This window comes from Alligator mississippiensis, chromosome 7 (genome assembly GCF_030867095.1).
Source record: "Alligator mississippiensis isolate rAllMis1 chromosome 7, rAllMis1, whole genome shotgun sequence".
Lineage (NCBI taxonomy): Eukaryota > Metazoa > Chordata > Crocodylia > Alligatoridae > Alligator > Alligator mississippiensis.
The window spans coordinates 87,505,342-87,524,871 of NC_081830.1; the positions used below are offsets into that span (position 1 = coordinate 87,505,342).

The 19,530-nt window shown below is 52.8% G+C and overlaps 1 protein-coding gene across 4 annotated transcripts in view; it reads left to right on the top strand.

Moving 5' to 3' along the window:
• Positions 1 to 19,530, top strand: part of IL1RAP (interleukin 1 receptor accessory protein) — a 56,276-nt gene that overhangs the window by 17,026 nt on the left and 19,720 nt on the right. For all 4 annotated transcript variants that reach the window (XM_014607112.3, XM_014607113.3, XM_014607114.3 and 1 more), the window contains exons 3-8: positions 9,246 to 9,531; positions 10,327 to 10,519; positions 13,431 to 13,596; positions 14,623 to 14,694; positions 15,531 to 15,660; positions 17,630 to 17,778. In XM_014607112.3, coding sequence (XP_014462598.1) covers positions 9,246 to 9,531; positions 10,327 to 10,519; positions 13,431 to 13,596; positions 14,623 to 14,694; positions 15,531 to 15,660; positions 17,630 to 17,778 — 996 coding nt within the window. The remainder of the gene's footprint in view (positions 1 to 9,245; positions 9,532 to 10,326; positions 10,520 to 13,430; positions 13,597 to 14,622; positions 14,695 to 15,530; positions 15,661 to 17,629; positions 17,779 to 19,530) is intronic.

A 19,530-nucleotide genomic window follows, 5' to 3' on the forward strand; every position in this document is an offset into this window, starting at 1 on the left:
GGTGTGTTTAGTGCTGAAAAAGAAACAATCATAATTTGGGAGTGCTGGAGTGATGTTGTATTGGGTATCTAAAGTCCTGACTGCAGAAGGCATCTATGTAAGCCCGGTGTGGAAGTGTGCTAGCTGTTTGCGCTGGCTGTGCAAGCCCTCAGACACCACAGTGACAAGTGTGCATGCAAAGGCATGTCTAAGCACCATCCATTTGAGTGCCCTGCAGAGACCAGCGTCACGCCACTCATAAAATCATAGAAAGATGAATGTTAGAAGGGAGATCAGGAGTCACATCTAGTCCAACCCCCTGCTCCAAGCAGGGCCAGCCCCAACCACATCATCCTAGATGAGGCTTTATCTACCCAGGTCTTCAAAACCTCCAAGGACAGAGAGTCCACCACCTCTCTGGGTAACCCGTTCCAGTGTTTCACCACCCTCCTCATGAGAAACTCTCTCTTAATATCCATCCTCGACTTCCCTTGCTGCAACTTGAGCCCATTGCTCCTTCTGTCAGATCTCTCCATTGAGACCAGTCCATCTCTTTGCAACCCCTTCTTCGGGGAGGTGAAGGCTGCTATTCAATCCCCCTCGGTCTTCTCTTCTGCAGACTCAATCGGCCCATTTCCCTCAGCCTCTCCTCACCAGTCGTGTCTCTCAACCTCACAACCATTTTCATTCTAGCCGGTCTCATCTGCTGGTGAAATGAAGGCAGAATGAGTGACTTGCCCAGGGTGACTCAGTGAACCGGTGGCAGGGCAAGGACTAGCACATGCTGATCTTTCCTTCCTGTCAGATCCGGGGAGCGAACCTTTGGCCCTCGCCTTCTGACTCATCTCGGTGACAGACGCCGAGGCCGGGGCTCCTTGAATAGAGCGAGCTCTCATACCATCTCCATTGAGTCATTTTCTCTGCAGGAAATGTGTTGTAATCCTCGCAGCTTCTTCTGGCACGCGCTCAGCTTGGAGCCGTTCACGAAGTGTGGGATTGTGTCCAGCTCGGCACAAGGCTTCCGACATGGGGGCAGAGGATGGTGCGGTTTGCAGAAGGGAGGGAAGAAAGCCATACAGGCATCGGCTCTCAGGCCCCGTTAGCCTCTTTGCACTGTGAGGAAGCCTGTCCCTTGTGTTAAACCATGAGCACACGCACAGCAGAGGCAGCTCATGGTGCAAGACTCATCCCTCTGCAGCTGCAAAGCCCCGCACAGGGCTGGGGTCCAGGACTCTTAACTGGCCTGCAAGACTCGAGTCATCTTTGCTGGTGATGCACGCCCTGGATAGACCTCCTCTCTCGAGCCCCGCCTTGCAGAGATGGGGGTCAGCCCCTGCTCCATGAACTGGCAGCTTCTCCCTGGGAATTCCCGACATTGCACCCGTTTCTGGCAGCCGGCGGTGTCACGCACGGGGCGCTGCGCTGTTTCCCCGGCCCCAGGCAGCGTTGTGACACCCACTGCAGGATGCCTGAATATTGGGAAACACCCGCAGTTCCCCAGGGAGTTGGGAAACAGCCCCAGAAGCTGCATGTAAGGTTGAGACGAGCCTCTGATCTGTGGGATAAGCTGTGCGGGGGCAGGGATTGCATGCTCAGCTGCTCCTGGAGTCCTTGAGCTGTGCACCCTGCATGGTTTCAGCCCCCCTAACCCTAACCCTAGGGTTTGCACAGGGACGGCCGTACTTGTGCTGATCAGTCGGGGTAGGGAGCTGAGCCAGGAGGGAGAGCCCGCAGGACCAGGCTCTGTGCTGATTTACACCAATGGTAGTGTCCAAATTGGGGCTTTGCTGCTGACTTTCATTGGGCAGTGTGCATGGAGCCCCTCTCTCCACCCTGAGGGCCCAGTCCTGAGCCCTACAGCAAGGCAGGCTGTTACTGATGGAGACCCCCAGTAACTCCCGACGTCAGCATCCTCATGACCCAAATCGGGGTGCAGGGGTCATGCTTCTCCCCAGTCAGGGTGAATTTGGCTGTTATATTGAATAGGCGTGCGGCAGACCAGGGAGAGGGGAAGATGAATGGGTTACAGCATGTGTAAATGCTCAGGGTCATCACCCTGCAGCTGCGAGACTAGCGATGGGGCAGGTGGCAGCGGCCTTATTTCTTTCATGATTTGTGACAGCCCTGGATGCCGAGAAGCTTATCCCGGTGTGTGAAGTAAGACAAAAAAAATATGTGAATAGATTCTCCGCTGCCTGCTAGTATTTCCTGCCTTCCTCCTCCTCTCCCCTGGCTCGTGCTGGCTGTCCTAGCCCAGGTAGATGCTCATCACCTGCCCTACCGGTGTGAAGCTACCCTGGTCTTATTTGTGTGCAAGACTTTGGGATGAACTGATCACCCTGGCATGTGCAATGCTAGGGATGGAGCCCGGGAACAGGTGGGCAGACCCCCCAGGTACCCCCCCGCTGCATGTCAGCAGGGATGGAGCCCTCCTTGGGGGAAGCGAAGAGGAGGCAGTCTTCAAGGCAGACCCTGCTTGCGCTGTGCATGTGTCTAAACTTATCTGGAGACCATCCAGTCCCAGGCAGGATGCAGCCCACCTCACTGAGGTTGCCAGCCTGTTGTTTCAGGGGAGATGTTGGTCCCATTTTGCATGAAGCCAGTTTTAATCATCGGCCTGTTTGCTTCGAGCTCCATAGCCCATCACGTAGCACACAGAGGCACCAATTTAGACATGATAACAGGGCTTTGAACGTGCTAGTCAGGGTTGCAGCTTGCACTTTTGAGGTCTTGTGAGCCTGCTTTCGGGTGTGTTTTCCTTCCGTGCATCCCTACTGCCTGTTTTGGAGCGGTTTGATGTCCTGTCTGAGCAGGATGGGGCAGCGATGGACAGCAGTGGTTATTGCAGCCTTGTTGCCTCTAGCATGGTCAGCATGAGCCCAGATGTGCTCGGTGCTTGGATGAGAGCGGCCTGGTAACCCCAGGTGCCTCCAGGAGTTGGGCTTATGATTCAGTCGGTGGCATCGTCTGTTCAACCAGTGCCCTGGCTTGATGGCAGGGACACGGGACCGCTCAAGGTGCAACCTTGGAGAGATGCTGTGAGGAAGTAGACCCCCAAGGTCACTAGGTTTCAGGCACTGTAATGAGATTCGAGTGGGACTCTTGTGACCTAGCCACTGGGAGTGATTGTACCCGGACAGCTCGCTGCACGGCTTGAGATCTCACAGCGCTGTGCCGTGTTACTGGGTGCTGAGAAACAGCGGTGGCGTTCCACCCCAGAGGTGGCCGCAGCTCAGCGGTAGGGCATTGGAGACATCCCTGCCTGCAGATCCCTTTGGGATCCTTCCAGACGACGAGTAAGTCCAGGAAGGAGGAATAACAAGGTATGTGTGATGAAGGGGAGCAAGGGAAGCTGAGATAAGAGGCTCGAGGTACAAGCCAGGCAGGCTGTGAGAGAGCTGGGAGTCGAACTCAGATCCCGAGCTAATGCTGTGACCGCACCGCAGACCCTTGCCAGCATCACGGTAGCTCCACAGATCCCAATACACTGCATCTGGGCATTTGCACTGGCCTTTCTAGCCACCTTCTTACACAAAAGCTTTTATTCTCCCCTTCTGCTGCCCTCTCCCACCCACTTCATTGAGGGCACTGATGGGCAGGGGCTTCCTCTCGCTGTGAGCACTGTCCGCATGGGGCACAGATCTCCCTAGGGACACCCCTATCTAGCAATGCACTGAGATTGCTCAAAACCAGCAAGGACTTTCCCAGGCACCGTTGCATAGTCTTTTATCATGCCTGGATGTTTGCATGAGGTATCGAGCAACATAGTGATGGCCTGAAACTTGGAAATCCTCGTGCTGCTTTCCTGAGTCGCAGTCACACCAGCATTGGCTGGAGGGACCCTTTGCAATGAACTACAATCTGGAGCCCAGCAGGGTTGGCAGAAGTTCATTGGCTACGAGCTTTGAAAATTAAGGCACTGGGAACAGTTTAGACCTGGGTCCTGTTTCCTTTGAACTGCTGGTACAGGGGAAAGTGGGGTAAAGCTGCTGGGCTTGCTCGCTCTGTACTCTATTTTTGGGAACCTCTTATGGAGCAAGTGATGGCTTAAAGCAATGCCGTCCAGCTCCATGGGCCAAAGGAGTGGTTTGTGGGGTCAGTCCACAGCCAGATCCCATGCAGGGTCAGCACATGGGGTCGGTCCACGGCTGCAACCCTGCTCTCCAGATCCAGTTGCATACTGGTGCGCATCGTATCTGGCCTCTGGAGCTGCTCGCAGGTTCAGACGTTTTTTCATTGAGCGACTGGCTATGGACACTGCCAAATTTCTGGACCCTCGGGGAGGGGTTGAGACCCCCTAGCTTGAAGTCCTTGCACTATTGCACCATACAAAGTGATGCTCCCTGCTTCGCTGCATGGGAGTGAGCGTGCATCTGGAAGAGGAGGTTTTGAGCCTGTGCCTAGGGCATGCCTAGATGCATAGGAGTTTGGGAGAGAAGAGGTGTCCCATGACATTTATTGCCTCCTTTACTGAGGTCCAGTGATGCTGGGATTTTTTTCCCCCTTCCTTCCCTTCCATTTTCTCTGGATCTCTTTGCATCCAGGAGCAGCTTCCCAGATGGACCCTGCCCGGCAGATTCTCCCTGATGCGCAGTGCATGGCCTGGCTGAGGACAGGGGCGGCCTGTCCAGCTTTTGTAAGGAGGAAGAGGGATAATGAAAGACAGGGCTGGTGGGTGAGGGCAGACGGTCCTTCGCTTCTGCCTCTTCTCTGCCCCCCTGCAAACGAGCTCAGCAGAGACGAGCTTTCGTCTTCACCCCAAGGTGCAGTCAGCAAGTGCTGTGTCCTTACAACGCCCTTCGTCTCGGCTCAGCCTCCTCTCTGGAGGTCGATGGCTTGCTTGTGACCCACCAGCTGGACTGGAACAAGGCTGCCAACACCTTGTCCCTTTGCCAGGGAGCATTGCAAACCATCTCTGCTCTCCCATCGCGTGCATAACGTGTCCCTTGTCATCGTGTCTGGACATCCAGACAGGTTTGCAGTTGAAGACGCTAAGTGAGGACATGGGAGATGTGGGTCCGATGCCCACTTCTGTGCAATGTTGGGCAAGTCGCTTTTGCTTCTTGGCACTGAAATCTGGGAAATGGGAACAGCAGTGCTACTGTTTCTCTGCATTTCTCCTGCCTGCCCTCCTTCATCTGCAAATGCTTCCAGACCGGGGCTCGCGCTCTCTGGGCATTCATGCAAGGTCTCACCCGTAGGGTCTAGCTCAGCAGAAATTAATAATAGAGAGAGAGAGGGAGAGAGAGAGATGCATGCATTAGTGTTTTAAAATTAAGTTGTGTTGGCAGTTCCAGGATGAAGCTTTGCTGAGCAGAGTGGCGTGGCGGGGGGTGGGGATGGGAGGGAAGGAGGGGGTCTGTTGTCTCCCTCTGTCAGGCATTTTTAAATGCAGCTGTTTCCATATTGTCATAAGGGCCAGAATTAGCATGCACATCCTCGCCTGCCTCCTGCCTGAGCTCCCCGTGGTCAGGAGGGGTCCCTATGTTGAGCACCCTCTACCCAAGCTTAGCAACATGGTGCTGCAGCTCTGACCTCCGGAGGGGTATTTTGGGGAGAGGAAATGGGACTTCCTATAGTGTGAGGCTGGAAGTGGGCATCTGGGCTGGTGGAGCTCCAGGATCCCCAAGTTTTCCCAGTGCTGGCTGCGGCCTGCAAAGGAGAAGGGGTTGGTTTGTCTTGGTGCCTGGAGCCCAGCCATGTAATCTGTGTTGAGAATGAAATGCTGCGACCTTCATCTTGCGGCGGAGAGAGATTCAGGGGTCAGGTGAGAACAAAGTGCCCTTGTCACCTGCTGGGACTGACATGGGGGACGGCTGGTTGGGGCTGAGCAGGGAGAAGGCTGCTGAATCCCTAATGAGGCCGCGTGGAGAAGGGAGGGGGGACATCCTGGCAGCGGGAGGCAGGAGCAATTCATCCTACCAAGCAAAAAGCACCCATCGCAACAGAGCTAAATGCACTCCAGCCCCGGGGTGCTGGCATTTTGGCGGCATCCCTTACCAGCAGACCCAGCCTGAGGCATGGGGGTGGGAGGGGACGTCTACCTGATGATTTAACAGCGAGATCTCGCCCTCCGCCTGTGCTCCTGCTGTCCGAGGGGAGATCGATGATCTTGGCTCCTTTCTTGCACTCTTGGAGCAGTTGTCAAGATTTATCGACCGGAGAGGGCTGGGAGAGGGGGGTCACTGCTTGCCTGCGAGCACATCGCCATCCTCAGACCGCTGCTTGGTGGCATGGGGAGAGCCCCTCTGCATCAGCAGCCTTTGCCGTTACACTGACGCCTGGGAAACCCGGACCCCTCACACCTCTCAAGTCCGTGCCGGGGGTCCTCAGCATTTTTGGACTCAGCCCCCTGGAAAACACCAGCTTTGAGCTCTCACGCGTATTTGGACTACAGACTAGGATAGAGCAATTCTTGTGTCCCTGGGAGCTCGGGAAGCCCACGGCAGGTCGGAGCGGTGTTGGTGCCTTCAATTCCTATTTGGGTTTAGCTTGTGATTGTGAGTCGGGGCTGGCTCCTCTCATATTGAGAAGCCCCCTCAAAAGGATCTGCTGGTTGAGATTTGCCGCTCTGTGCAAAGGGGACGGCAACAGCCCTCCATCCCTGCTCCCACCTGTTGCCATAGCGATTGGCAAGCATGGGAAATGAATGCTATTTTTCTGGCCCATGCAAAATGATACAAAGGCTTATGCTGGGAGAAGAGGCCGGTTGAGTTTGGCGGTGCTGGCTCATGAGCTGTGGTGTTTGCAATTGCATGCATGCATGCATGCATCCATCCATCCATCCATCCAAGAACCTCATGGTTGCCATATACATGCAAACCTCTCCAACCTGGCTTTGCATGCATGCATGCATGCGTGCATCCAAGGGTCTCACAGCTGCCATATACATGCAAACCTCTCTTCTCTTTGCTTTGCATGCATGCATCCATCCATCCAAGAACCTCACGGTTCCCATATACATGCAGACCTCTCTCTTCTCTGGCCTTGCTGTGGGAAGGCATAAAGACCTGCTGCCTTCATGCAGCCCCAGAAGGACATAGCAAAGTCGGGGTCAAAGATATCCTGCTTTACTGTCCCATGCTCTGCTCCCCAGACACAACTCCCTTTTGCAAGGGCACGGGCCAATGGCAGATTTCCTTTATGAAAACACATGGCTCTGGAGCAAATAGCCACCAGGACTTCAGCCCACATTTAGCAGGCAGTCGCTGACAGACTCATCTGTCTTGTGAGCAGCTCTGTGAAGTCTGGCCCAGTGCATCCAGTGGGTAGCTTGGGTAGATGCGGTATCTTTTACTAGAACAACTAAATAGTTGGAAAAAAAGGTCTTTGCAAGCTTTCGGGCACAAACACCCGTCTTCAGGCAGTGGGAGACTGCTGCTGCTGCTGCTATGTGCTGTCCAAGGTAGAAAAGAAGCTCCTTAGGCCAACCCAGCTACAACCAACAGCCCTGTAGTGGGTAGCCTGGCCTCCCTGCAGCTCAGCCACTTTGCAGTGTATTAGTTCGTCCTACTTGGTCACGACTGTGATGCTGGTCACAGACAACGAGGGTTGAAGGGACCTCAGGAGGTCACATCTAGTGCAAAGCAGGACCAGCCCCAACTACATCATCCCAGCCAAGGCTTGGTCTAGCTGGGTCTTCTCTGCAGACGTGATGGGCTCTGCAGTGGGCCAGCCCCGCAGCATGCCGTCATCCTAATGTAGCACTGCCAGGGCAGCAAAACCATTCCAAACATAAGAGCTACCATGTCCTGGATCAGACCTAGGTCCATCTTGCCTGCTCGTTTCATGTTGCAACTCCTTGTTTTCTTGTCTGGTGAGAGAGACAGTCAATAATAAATCCCTGTTGAATTTCTCTTCTCTCTTTAGTGCCTTGCAAGCCCTTCTCCCACACACATCAAGCATCTCTTTTCTAAACTGAACAGGTCTCCTGTCACATGGAAGCCCCTCCATGCCCCTGAGCATCCTTCTTGGACCTTCTCCTGTTCTTCTGTATCTAATTTCTGAGGCGTGGGGACCAAAACTGGGCACTGTATTCAAGGCTTGAATGCATACACCATGGATGTATAAAGGGACATTGCAATGCTTTCAGTGCTGTTCACAATTTCCTTCTAAATCATCCTGAACATTGCATTTGCTTTTTTGATGGCTGCTGAAACCTGAGCTGGTGTTTTTAGTGAACTGTCCATTGAAAATCTGCTTTCAGTACGACTTCCCTGGGTATCTGAGATCTGCACTGGCAGTGGGTCTTCCCCTGGGAGGGGAAGGGGCAGCATCAGCGGTGCCAGACTGGATGTGCTGGGGCATCGTAACCTCCCTCCCCTTCAACCATCGGGGCATGGTTGGGGAACACGGCAGGTAGCAGCCGGGTGACACTATTGTTCCCCCGTCACCAGCACTCATTTTCCTGGGAGACCTCTTTTGCCAGCACTGACTCGGGAGGGAAGAGCTGCCGGCTGAAGAAGAATTGAATTTCAGGCTGCAATTTATCTGTCTTCCCTCCATTATCAATGAAGATGGATGTGGGCTTGCAGAACAACTTTCTTCTGCACGGCTCAGCTCCTGTCTCTGCCCCCTCATCCTGGTTTCTGATGTTGGCAGGTGGCCGCGGGGATGCAATTCAGGGGACCGCTCCTTTTTTCAGGCCTGGAGCACGCTCCCCCATGATGTGTACTGTCCCGTCTCCCGTCTCACTGCCTGCCCCCAGCTTCCCTGCCTATGGGAGACTCTCAGCAGGTCTCCACACACCCGTTTATCACTGCTATTTATTATTCATGATGCCCTCGCTTGTCCAAGCTGCATTTCTGTAGCAGAAGTCCGCTGTGCCAGGTACGGCGTACATGCAAAACCAAAAGCCCCTGCCCCAAAACGCTTGCAGAGACAGCAGGTAGATAGAGGAGGATGAGGAAACGATGCCTCGGGAGCATGGCACTGCTGAACACTGCAGTGGCACCCCCCATGATGATTTATAATCTTGCATTGCCGTGCCCTTCATGCCCATTGCCTATACCAGCAGCCCTGCAGCTGTTCTCAGGGTGGCATTTGCTTTATGCCCTCCAGGAAGCTTAGCTCTCTCCCACCTTGCCCTGAGCTGTTGTCCAGGCAGGGATGAAACATCTATTTTTTGGATAGAAAAAACAGGCTTCTTGATATCCCAAATAGGGCAAAGTCTCCCAGCCCAGCTGTATAGGGACCCAGCTCTAGATGCTTTGGTGTTTGCTCTCAGCAGACGCAGGGTCAGGGCCACCTGTTCTCTCTGCCTGCAGAGCGCTGCGACGACTGGGGTGTGGACACCATGAAACAAATCCAGCTCTACGATGGGGAGCCCGCCAGGATCAAATGCCCGCTCTTCGAGACCTTCTTGAAGTTCAACTACAGCACGGCCCACTCCGCCGGCCTCACCCTCATCTGGTACTGGATCGGGCAGGATCGGGACCTGGAGGAGCCCATCAACTTCCGCCTCCCGGACAGCCGGATCAGCAAGGAGAAGGACACCCTTTGGTTTCGGCCTGCCCAGCTCAATGACACGGGGAATTACACGTGCATGCTCAGGTAGGGCAGTGGGGATTGTCTTTCAGGACCCTCAAAGTCCTTTTGATATGGGGAGGAAATTGGGCTGTCCACTTCCCATCTCCACGCAGGGAAAAGGGCGCTGTTATCAGGATGAATGGGGAAAGGACTGCAACAATGATCTGAATTTGCAGTGCCAAGCCCATTTACATTGTAATTAGGCTTGGCACCTTGAAAGCATTAATGGACACATTTCTGATTGCTAGCTGCAAACGGCCATGAAGAAACCCTGAGCAAACTCCACAGGCATGCACTGTTAAGCAATGAGCCACGCGCTTGGGGCAGAGGTATTGCTTCGGTATTACCTCTTGGCCGGATGCTCACTTGGCCACGCTTTGCAACAGACAGTTAAGGTTGGAAGGGACCTCAATCCATCCCGTCTTCCAGATACTTCAAAGGATTGTCAGGAAAATGGAGAAACAGCCCAAAATGCAGGAGGGCAGGAGCAGAGCATCCTCAGAGGGTCAAGGAGATTTCTCTCTCTCCACTCTCTTGCTGTCCACGTCTTTCTTTTGTTTTGTTTTTTGCCAGGGTGCCTGTGAAATGTTGTTGCAGTCACAAAAGAGGGCTCGGTGCATTAGTCATGTTGGCAAGTTCTCCCGCGTCTGCCTCCTGCCTATATTATTGAGGTTTCTTTTCTGCATGTAAATCTGAAATGTGAACGGTCGAATGCATCGTGTCAGCACTGGAATTTCTGAGACCCAACCTGTGGCTTTTCTTCGGTGCATATAAGTAAACCAGACTGAGCTAACAACCCGGCCACTTCTCTCCCCTTAGGAACACAACCTATTGCAGCAAAGTTGCGTTTCCCTTGGAGGTTGTTCAGAAAGACCCGGGTTCGTGCGTCAGCCGTGCCATCAAGCCCATGGAAGAGATGTTCTACTTGGAGCACGCTAACGAGGTCATCCCTTGCCCAGATATCGATGGGTTTTACCCTCCCAGTGCAAAGCCAGCTATCAAGTGGTACAAGGTAAGAAGGGTTGGGGGCGTTAAGACTGGGGGAGAGACTGGTTCTTATGGGAAATGGTGATGCACGCAGCCATCGCTGTATAAGAGCCGGGAGGTCAAGCCCCAATTACACAACTTCAGTTGGAGCTACATCAGAGCTAGCTTTCACTGAAGTCCCTGGTAAAACCCCCCTTACCTGCAATGGGACATAACTGGAGGCTATTCCCCACTCCTTTCCAGTGACTTAATTGAGACTGTGACTCTGGAGACCAAGGTTTAGCTCCTAGATATGCTCAAAGACACTCGGATGCTCCTGGGCAAGTCGCTTCTTTATAGGCATCAGCTTCCTCCTCTCTTAGCATCGGATGAAGTTGCCTGTTGCTTATGAACCAGCGAGTCTCTAAGATGCTGCCCTGCCCTGCCTGGTGGCTAACCAGCTCTGGGCCTCCCCTTCTGTGAAACGGAAGTGAAGATAACCAACCTTTGCATCCTGTACCCTAGAAATCAGCAGAGAAATCATTGCCGTGACGTTCAAGTTTTCAAGCCTTGCATCTTCGCATCACAGTCTTGTGGTTGCCAAGCTGGACACAACCAAGTGGGGCCTGATTCTCTGAAAATGCTGCATGCCCCTAGCTCTAAAAATCAGGCATCTTCCCGGGGTGTCTGATCAGGCATCTGCAACCACCATGCATTGTTTAAAATCCTGACTTCAGGCTCCCTCGCTAGCCAGTTCTCATTTTGCAGGAGAAAACGGGGCTGTAGCAGCTCTGGTTAGCAACAGGGAAGAGAGATCTGAAGAAATTCTCCACGGACCTGTTACTACAGGGGGTTTTGATGCTTCATTCACTGGGGGTTTGCAAAGAGCTGTGAGATGCGTAGCTGGGAGGTACTGGAGCAGCGCAGCTGCTTAATAGGAGCCAGTGCATCTCTTCTCACTAAACGCCATCATTTTTAGCAAAGGGAAGTCAGTTCATTTTGTGGGTTTAAATGCCTCTCTCATCGCCTCCATTGAAATTCACATCTCGACAATCAATTAGCAGAGTGAAACAAAAAAGCCCCATGGAAATCATTGTGCAGACAGCAAGTCATCCCGCGCCTTATAAAAACCATTACAAATGGTATATTACTTCTGCCTTAAACTGCCACGTTAAGATGAATCTGACTTGGAAATGCACCATTCAGAAATAATCTCAGAGAAAATGTGCAAATCTTTGGCTTTTATGACCATCAAGATGTCATCGCCGTAACCCTCTTCCTGAGAAGGGATCAGCCGCTTGGCACATTGTCAGGCAAGGCAGGAAACCTGCACTGAGTGGAAGGCTCATTAAGGTTTCTCAGTAATTTATGCCCTTCTGTCGGCTGCTTGGCGGGGGCCAGGTCCCCGGCACGAGTCACTCAGTGCAGTTCCAGTCCTCCCAAACGAACCACGCACGTCAGCGGCAGATGAGGATCTAGGCTTGGACCTGGGGACTAGTTTGTCATGCACTTGGAAGATCTCTCCCATCCTGGTTTTGCTTCTCTCTCTGCCCATGGGTCAAGAGCCCTGCCCATGCCCGTGCCCATTCTGGATGCTGAATCGGGACCGCCTGCTGGATCCCGCCCCCGGACAGAGCGGGCATTGTCCACCCAGCTCGCCGCGGTAGATAGTTCATAAGTGGCTGGACTGAAGTAGATGAAATTCATAGACTCATATTAAATGAGAGTGGGGAGGGACCCCAGGAGGTCACATCTAGTCTAACCCCCTGCTCCAAGCAGGGCCATCTCCAGCTACATCATCCCAGGCAAGGCTTTGTTTACCCAGGTCTTAAAAACCTTCAAGGATGGAGACTGCACCACCTCTCTGGGTAACCTGTTCCAGTGCTTCACCACCCCCCTGGTGAGAGAGTTTTTCCTAATCTCCAACCTCAACTTCCCTTGCTGCAGCTTGAGCCCATTGCTCCTTCTGTCATCTGCCCCCACTGAGACCAGCCCAGCTCCATCCTCTTTGCAGCCCCCCTGCAGGGAGGTGAAGGCTGCTATTCAATCCCCCTCGGTCTTCTCTTTTGCAGGCTCAATCAGCCCATTTCCTTCAGCCTCTTCTCACCAGTCCTGTCCTCCAACCCCACAACCATTTCCATTGCCCTGCAGTGTGTCCACATCCTTTCTGTAGTGGGGACCCAAAACTGGACACAGGACTCCAGATGTGGCCTCCCCAGTGCTGAATAGAGGGGAAGGATCATGCCATTGATGCCTCATAGCCTTTGCAAACTCAGGGCTAAGGGACTTTGTGGCAAGAGGCTCCGAGTGGCAGCGTCACGCCTGATCCTGTGCTCTTTCCCCCCCCTGCACTGCAGGAAGCACACGGCAATATGCACTGCAGTTAGGTTTGTGGTGTGCATTGATTTGGGGAGCTGTTGCAAACAGCAAGGGATTTTGGCTTCTTGTCTGAATCCATTTAAATGCAGTCAGTTCTCAGGGCTGAAAGGCTAGCAGAGAACTGGTTGATGGTGCCTGGGTGGAGCATCCTGCAAGGAGGAGCTGCCCATGTGCCTTTACAGACTCTCTGGCCTGCATCACATGGGAAACCAAGGCAATGCCTCTATTTCTCCTGCCACCGACAACCACCCGGACAGCTTTTAGTCTCCCATCCTCAGGAGGGAACTAAAAGGGGGTTGCACACACAAGTGGCTCCATCCTTTGAATGTCCTTCCATCATATTTTCCATTAAAATCATTGTTTTATTCTGGGGAAACTGAGGCACGGGGTAAGACCTTTCCCCTCCCTGCATGCCTTCTGGCCTGCAGACCCTCACCCATACGTGGCACCAAATCCATGTCCTGGCACCATGTTTCTGGGCTTATCACTGCCTCAGGTGCTGGTGTTTTACAGGGAGGGGATGGAGCGGGGAAGCTATTTTGCTTCCCCACCTGAGCGCTCCCTCTGTCTGCCTCCAGAACTGCGTGTTTGTGAAGGACTTCTACGACATCTATCCTCACGGGCCCACCCTCACCTTCGGCATCATCCGCGACACCTTCAAGGGAGACTACACCTGCATCGTGACCTTCCGGGAGAATGGACGGGCCTACAACCTCACCCGAACCGTGCGGATGAAGGTGGTGGGTAAGGAGGGGAAACTGAGGCAGGAGATGGGGAAGGATCCGGGGACCAACTAAGACAACTCCCCCAGACACCAATACGTGGCCTGTGTGTGTTCAATGGGCTCTGCGTCTCCTGGTGTACGGATACCCAAAGCATCACGCAGTCATTCCCAGGATGGGGTGGTACGTGGGTACCACACCCCATCAGCAGAAAGTGTGCATTGGTGTTGACAGCCTTTTAGAAAGAGCTTCAAAGTTTCCTCATGAGTTTTGGAAGTTTCCACCTGCCTATTTTAAAACTTTAGGTGCTTTTCTGTGCAGTTGAAGGTGGCCAGGTCATCAGGGCTGGGCTGGTTCTTCTTCAGGGCTGCCCAGGTCTGAAGACTAAGCCACAAAAGCTTAGTCTCGATGGCAGCAAATTCTTGGTGGACTTTAAAAGCCTGGTGAATGCTAGTTGTATCCGTGTTGGTCTAAGGACATGGGTAGACCAGGTTCTTTGGGGAAATCCAGTGTCTTTCATTAAACCAAGCAAAAGTTTTTGGTCTAATTTTGTTTTTAGGTGATATACTAAAAAAATATCAGATTTAGCTAAAGATGCCCATCTGCCTGGTGAATGCTAGAGCATGCCCTGGTCATGTGGCAATAGCTATGCACTGAATGCACAAGGAGGAAGAGTAATTTCAGGCAGGAGCAAACAGCTTGCTGTAGGGCCAGGAGAAGAGTCTGGCTTCTAGGTTGACCTAGGGGTGATATCGGAGATGCCTGGGGTAGACGGGAGAGTGCAGATGAGCCCAGAGTGTCTCTCCAGATGTGGCAAAATGTAGGGGTTTTCAGAAGAAACCAGCATCTTTGCAGTCTGCCTAGATTGAATTCTGCCCTTCATGTTGCTCGTGCAGCTTGTAGCAGCTGCGCTGCAAGATGGGCTCCTGCAGCCACACGCTAGAGTTGTTCGGGGGCTGTGGGGAGTTAGCATCAGCCTGTGCAATGGTCCTAACGAAGCCAGATCTCATTCTCAGCTCAGGAGGGATCCCGTTTTCTTCTCCCGCAGGGTCTCCAAACAAGGCGTTGCCGCCGCAGTTCACCTCTCCCAACGAGAAAGTTGTCTACAAGCTGGAACCAGGTAACGCGCCGCGCTCTCCTGTGCCATGTAGGGGTGGTGGGGCCGTCTGCCAGGATGGGGAAGGTCTTGCTTAAGCAGTGCAATGAACCTGCAAGTCCGTGTACTTCCTCTGTGCTCACGGGGGCTGTGCATCGTCTGCCCTGTGCTTTGGGACCTGGGGGTGGGAGCAGCTGCAGAAGCAGATGGAGCTGGAAGTGTCACCCTTAGGGAGGTTTAATGGGGGGGAACTAAGCCCATCCTCTGCCTCCTTCCCATCCCCTCCAGTTTCCATTTAGCTGGCCCCCTTCCCCTCCCAGTAAAGCATGGATCTAATCTGCTCTTCCCTGCCTGCACATTGTCATGTTGCTAATGCACCCCGCAGAGCATCCCCTCATCTGTGCAGACAGCCAGCAATTTGGGGCAGGGACCTCTGGGTAGTTTGTGTCCATACAGTGCCTGGCACGGTGGTGGTTGGCCACTGCTGCATTGGGAATAACCTTATATTTAATGCACTGTTTAAGAAGTCTGAAAGCAGGTCCTGCTTCTCCCCCAGACTTCCTGGGCAACCTTAGGCAAATCTCAGTCTTCACGTTTGTAAAATGGATCTAGCAGCATTTCCCCACCTCATGAGAGAGCTGAGAGAAAATGTGCCTTCGTGTGCGTAGGTCACTCAGGCTCCTAGGAAGCAGGAAGGGACCTGTCGGGCACACATTGCTCCCGTGTAGCTGGCGGTCAAGGGAAGGGGCCGTGTTATTTCATGCTTCCTGGATCTCGGGTGTTGTGTTCGGTCCCTTCCCGGTGGGGAGGGAGAACGAAGGCTGGAGGGGCTGCGTTTCATTGGCATCCTTCTGTCCTAGGGGAAGATCTTGTTCTGCCCTGTCAGGTCTACTTCACTTTCCTGAAGGACTCCCGCACCGAGGTATGGTGGACCATCGATGGGAAAAACACGGACGACATCACAGATCCGCGGATAAAAGTCACTCAAAGGTAACAATTTGCACGTCAGACCTCTGCTGTCTGCATCCTCTCCTAATTATCCCACAGCTGGACCTTGGACGCAGGGCTGCACCAGCACAGCCCCTCCGGGCATCAGCCGCAGCTCCCTTTGCTAATAGCTGATCAGGATGTGGACTAGTGACAGCCCAGGGAGCTGCATTATTTTCTGGCTCCTGGCCATTTCAAATGGCCCTCAGGCCCAAGCCTCAAAAAGAAGTTATTTAGGGTTGAAAAGCAGCTCTTAAGTGAACTGGTGACTTTCCAGAGCTGCCCTCTAATGCAGCGGTCCCCAAACTCGGACAGATTGTGCACCACCAGTTTAAAATGATATGACCTTTAAAGCACCACCAGAACATTTTTCAGTTCAATCTTAAGTACCACCAGCAAGTTTTTGCCATATAAAGTAATTGTGCACCACCAATTTAAAATGATACGACCTTTAAAGCACCACCAGAAAATTTTTCAGTTCAATCTTAAGTACCACCAGCAAGTTTTTGTCATATAAAGTAATTATAATCAATGTGTTAATGCGTACTACTGACGGGTTGTCTGTGTACCGCTGGTGGTACCCGTACCACAGATTGGGAACCACAATGGATAATAATGGAACAGCTCTTCTCTGTGTCATGGGCCCTGTACTGTCAATGCATAAGGGAGGTTCTCCTGTGATGCAGACAGCTGGTTTTGGAGCAGGAGGATCGAGATCTCCTCACCCTGCCCAATACTGCAGAGAAGGGCCTGAGGGTTACAGTGGACCATACACTCAGTATGAGCAAATAGTGCTTGTTGCAAAAATAAAACAAACCCCGACCCAGTTCAGTCCTGGGTTGTGTTAATCAGGAGTGTCACCTGCAAATCAAGGGAAGTGATTCTTCTCTGTTTAGCCCCACCGAGACCCTACCTGGAGTATTGCATCCACACTTCAAGGAGGATGTGGACCGACTGGAAAGAGCCCAGTGCAGAGCAACACAAAATTTATTAGGGGCCTTGAGAAGCATAACTGATGTGGAAAGGCTGAAAAAGCTAGTGTTATTTAATTTGGAGAAGAGAAGACTGGGGGAGGAAGGGGATTTGATAACAGTCTTCAAATAACTAACGGGCAATTATAGACAGGAGGAAGATGGGCTTTTCTCTGTGGCTGCAGGGCACGGGTCAAGGAGCAATGCCTCAAACTGCAGCAGGGGAAATTTAGGCTGGAGAGGAGGAGGGACTTTCTGACCAGGAGAGTGGTCAAGCACTGGGACAGAAGCTGTGGTCTCTCCAACCTGGGAAATGTTCAAGAGCAGGTTGGACAGACACGTGGCCGGGCTGGTTTAGTCCAGGATGCTCTTGCCTTGAGCAGGGGCCTGGACCAGACGTGACCTTGTGAGGTCCCTTCCAGCCTGACCTGATCCTTTGAATTGCTGCAGTACCTTGTACTGCTATCACGTGTCTTGTGGAAAGTATAGTGCCGTCTCACAGAAAGGTCCCAGGCAAGAGTGGGTCTTTTTTGGGCAAAGTGCTGCACAGCACCAAGCAAGAGAGCAGGTTGCAAATAGACATGGCCATGTGGGGGAGAAAGGAGAGAGATCATCACCCCTGCTTTACCATCCAGGCACATGAAGCAGTGTTTCCAAAGTCACACTGGCCATTGGAAGCAGAGGCAGAAATTAGACTCGGAGGTTAGGAAACCCAAGTGATTGGAGAAATCTCCTCTCTCAAATCCCCTGTGACACACAGCCGACAATCGGGCAGCAGGAAACAAGCAAAAGTAGGCAGAAGTTGCCCATGGACCAGCTACCCCGTGCAGTGTGGAGCACTGACATTCAGTGCAAAACTCCCGATCTGCTACCAGCGACGAACGACTGATCTGTTAATTGTCTTTTGTTTTGCCAAAAATAAAGGAGAAGTCTAAAGTAAATAGCAACAAATCGCATGCACATCGCTGGGCTTCTGCATGCTAACCCTTTTGTTTTCCCAGAGAGATTGCCCAGCTCTTCGGAGACAAGGACATTGTGAGGATGCTGATGATAGCAAAGGTCACGCCGGAGGATTTGAAGCACAACTACACCTGCCATGCCAGGAACAGCAAAGGAGAAGTGCAGCAGCAGGCTCTGGTGAAAATGAAAGGTAAGGGATTGGCACCCGCAGGGGGGTACGGGATGCAGCCTGGCCGGCCACGGGAGCGTGCCTGAGTGCAGAAGACGTACCTTGGGGCGAGGCAGGGCTGGGGTCCTGGCATGGCTCTTTGTGGGGATAACAGAGGGGGTATTTCCTGCTCCCGTGCTGTCCCAGCTGGCACTAACAGTGGCACAGACATGAGGGATAACGAGTTGCACCCTGACATGAGCGTGTGCCTTGCTCTCCCTCCCCACAGACAGGGAGCAGGGGAAGGAGGAGGCCCAGGTCCTCTGCAGCGGTGCAGCTGTGTCCCTTCCCACTGTGCTAAGCCCCGAGGGACTGTTGGGCCCGGACAGGGCTCATAGCTGGCAGGGGGAAACATGTACTTTATCCCTGGGAGGGGACGAGATGGAGGGCAGGTCTGCATTTTGGGAGCTGCACTTCGTTGCTACACACGAGACACCTGCAGAAGAGGTATTTGGTATTCCCTAGGGGCCTCTTTTTTCCATTGGGCTTGCACACAGTTCTCAGTTACCTTTGCGTCTCTGCACCTGGATATCCAACCAGCAACCAAACCCAAATTGCTTTCTGCCCCCGCACCCTAAAATTCTTTGTTTTGACCGAGTTTGGTCAGGCAGGAGTGGCAGACCGTTTTGTGCCCTGTCCGATATTTTTGTTTAAAACATTTCAACAGTTTGTTCTGCTCCGGAGATAATAGTCTAATAAAGTTAGAGGCCAGAAATCCCTAACGATATTAATTTTTCCACTTGGTGAAGACAGCACTGCATCAAACTTACACATAGATTAGAAAACATTAAAAAAATAAACCTTATTTAAAGCTCAGACGTTATCTGTCACAGGCACGTTTATCTCCATGAACCCCAAATCCATCCCGCTCTAGAGACCCGAGAGATGCTTTGCTCTGGGGCGGTTCCTGGCTGCAAAACAGCAAGAGACATGAGAAGAACAGGGGAGATCTTGGCACGGGGAGGCTGAGCAGCAGATAATTAAAACTGACTGTAAGCTGATTAGACGTGCGCTCTGGAGTGGGCTGAACCAGGCTACCGGCATCCTGGCTGCATTGGTAGGAGCGATGCCGGCAGATCAAGAGCAGTGATTCTTCCCTCTATTCTGCACGGGGGAGGCCACATCTGGAGTCCCATATCCATCTGTGGCCTCACTACAGAAAGGATGTGGACACGGTGGAGAGAGTCCAGCGGAGGGCAATGAAAATGATTGTGGGACATGTCTTGTGAGATGAGGTTGAGGGAGATGGGCTGATTGAGTCTGCAGAAGAGAAGACCGAGGGGGATTGAATAGCAGCCTTCACCTCCCTGCAGGGGGGCTGCAAAGAGGATGGAGCTGGGCTGGTCTCAGTGGGGGCAGGTGACAGAAGGAGCAATGGGCTCAAGCTGCAGCAAGGGAAGTTGAGGTTGGATATTAGCAAAAACTCACTAGGAAGGTGGTGAAGCATTAGAACAGATTACCCAGGGAGGTGGTGCAGTCTCCATCCCTGGAGGTTTTTAAGACCCGGGTAGACAAAGCCTTGTCTGGGATGATGCAGTTGGAGCTGGTCCTGCTTGGAGCAGGGGTTGGACTAGATGTGACCTCCTGAGCTGCCTTCAACCCTCATTTTCTGAGTCTGTTATTCTAGGAGCTGGGCTTCCCCCTGGAGTCCAGCAAGAGCTGCTTGTCCAGGCAGTGCTCAGTATCCGTGCTATCGGCAGAGTCTTTTCCCCTCGCTCTGGCAGCATAGCAAGA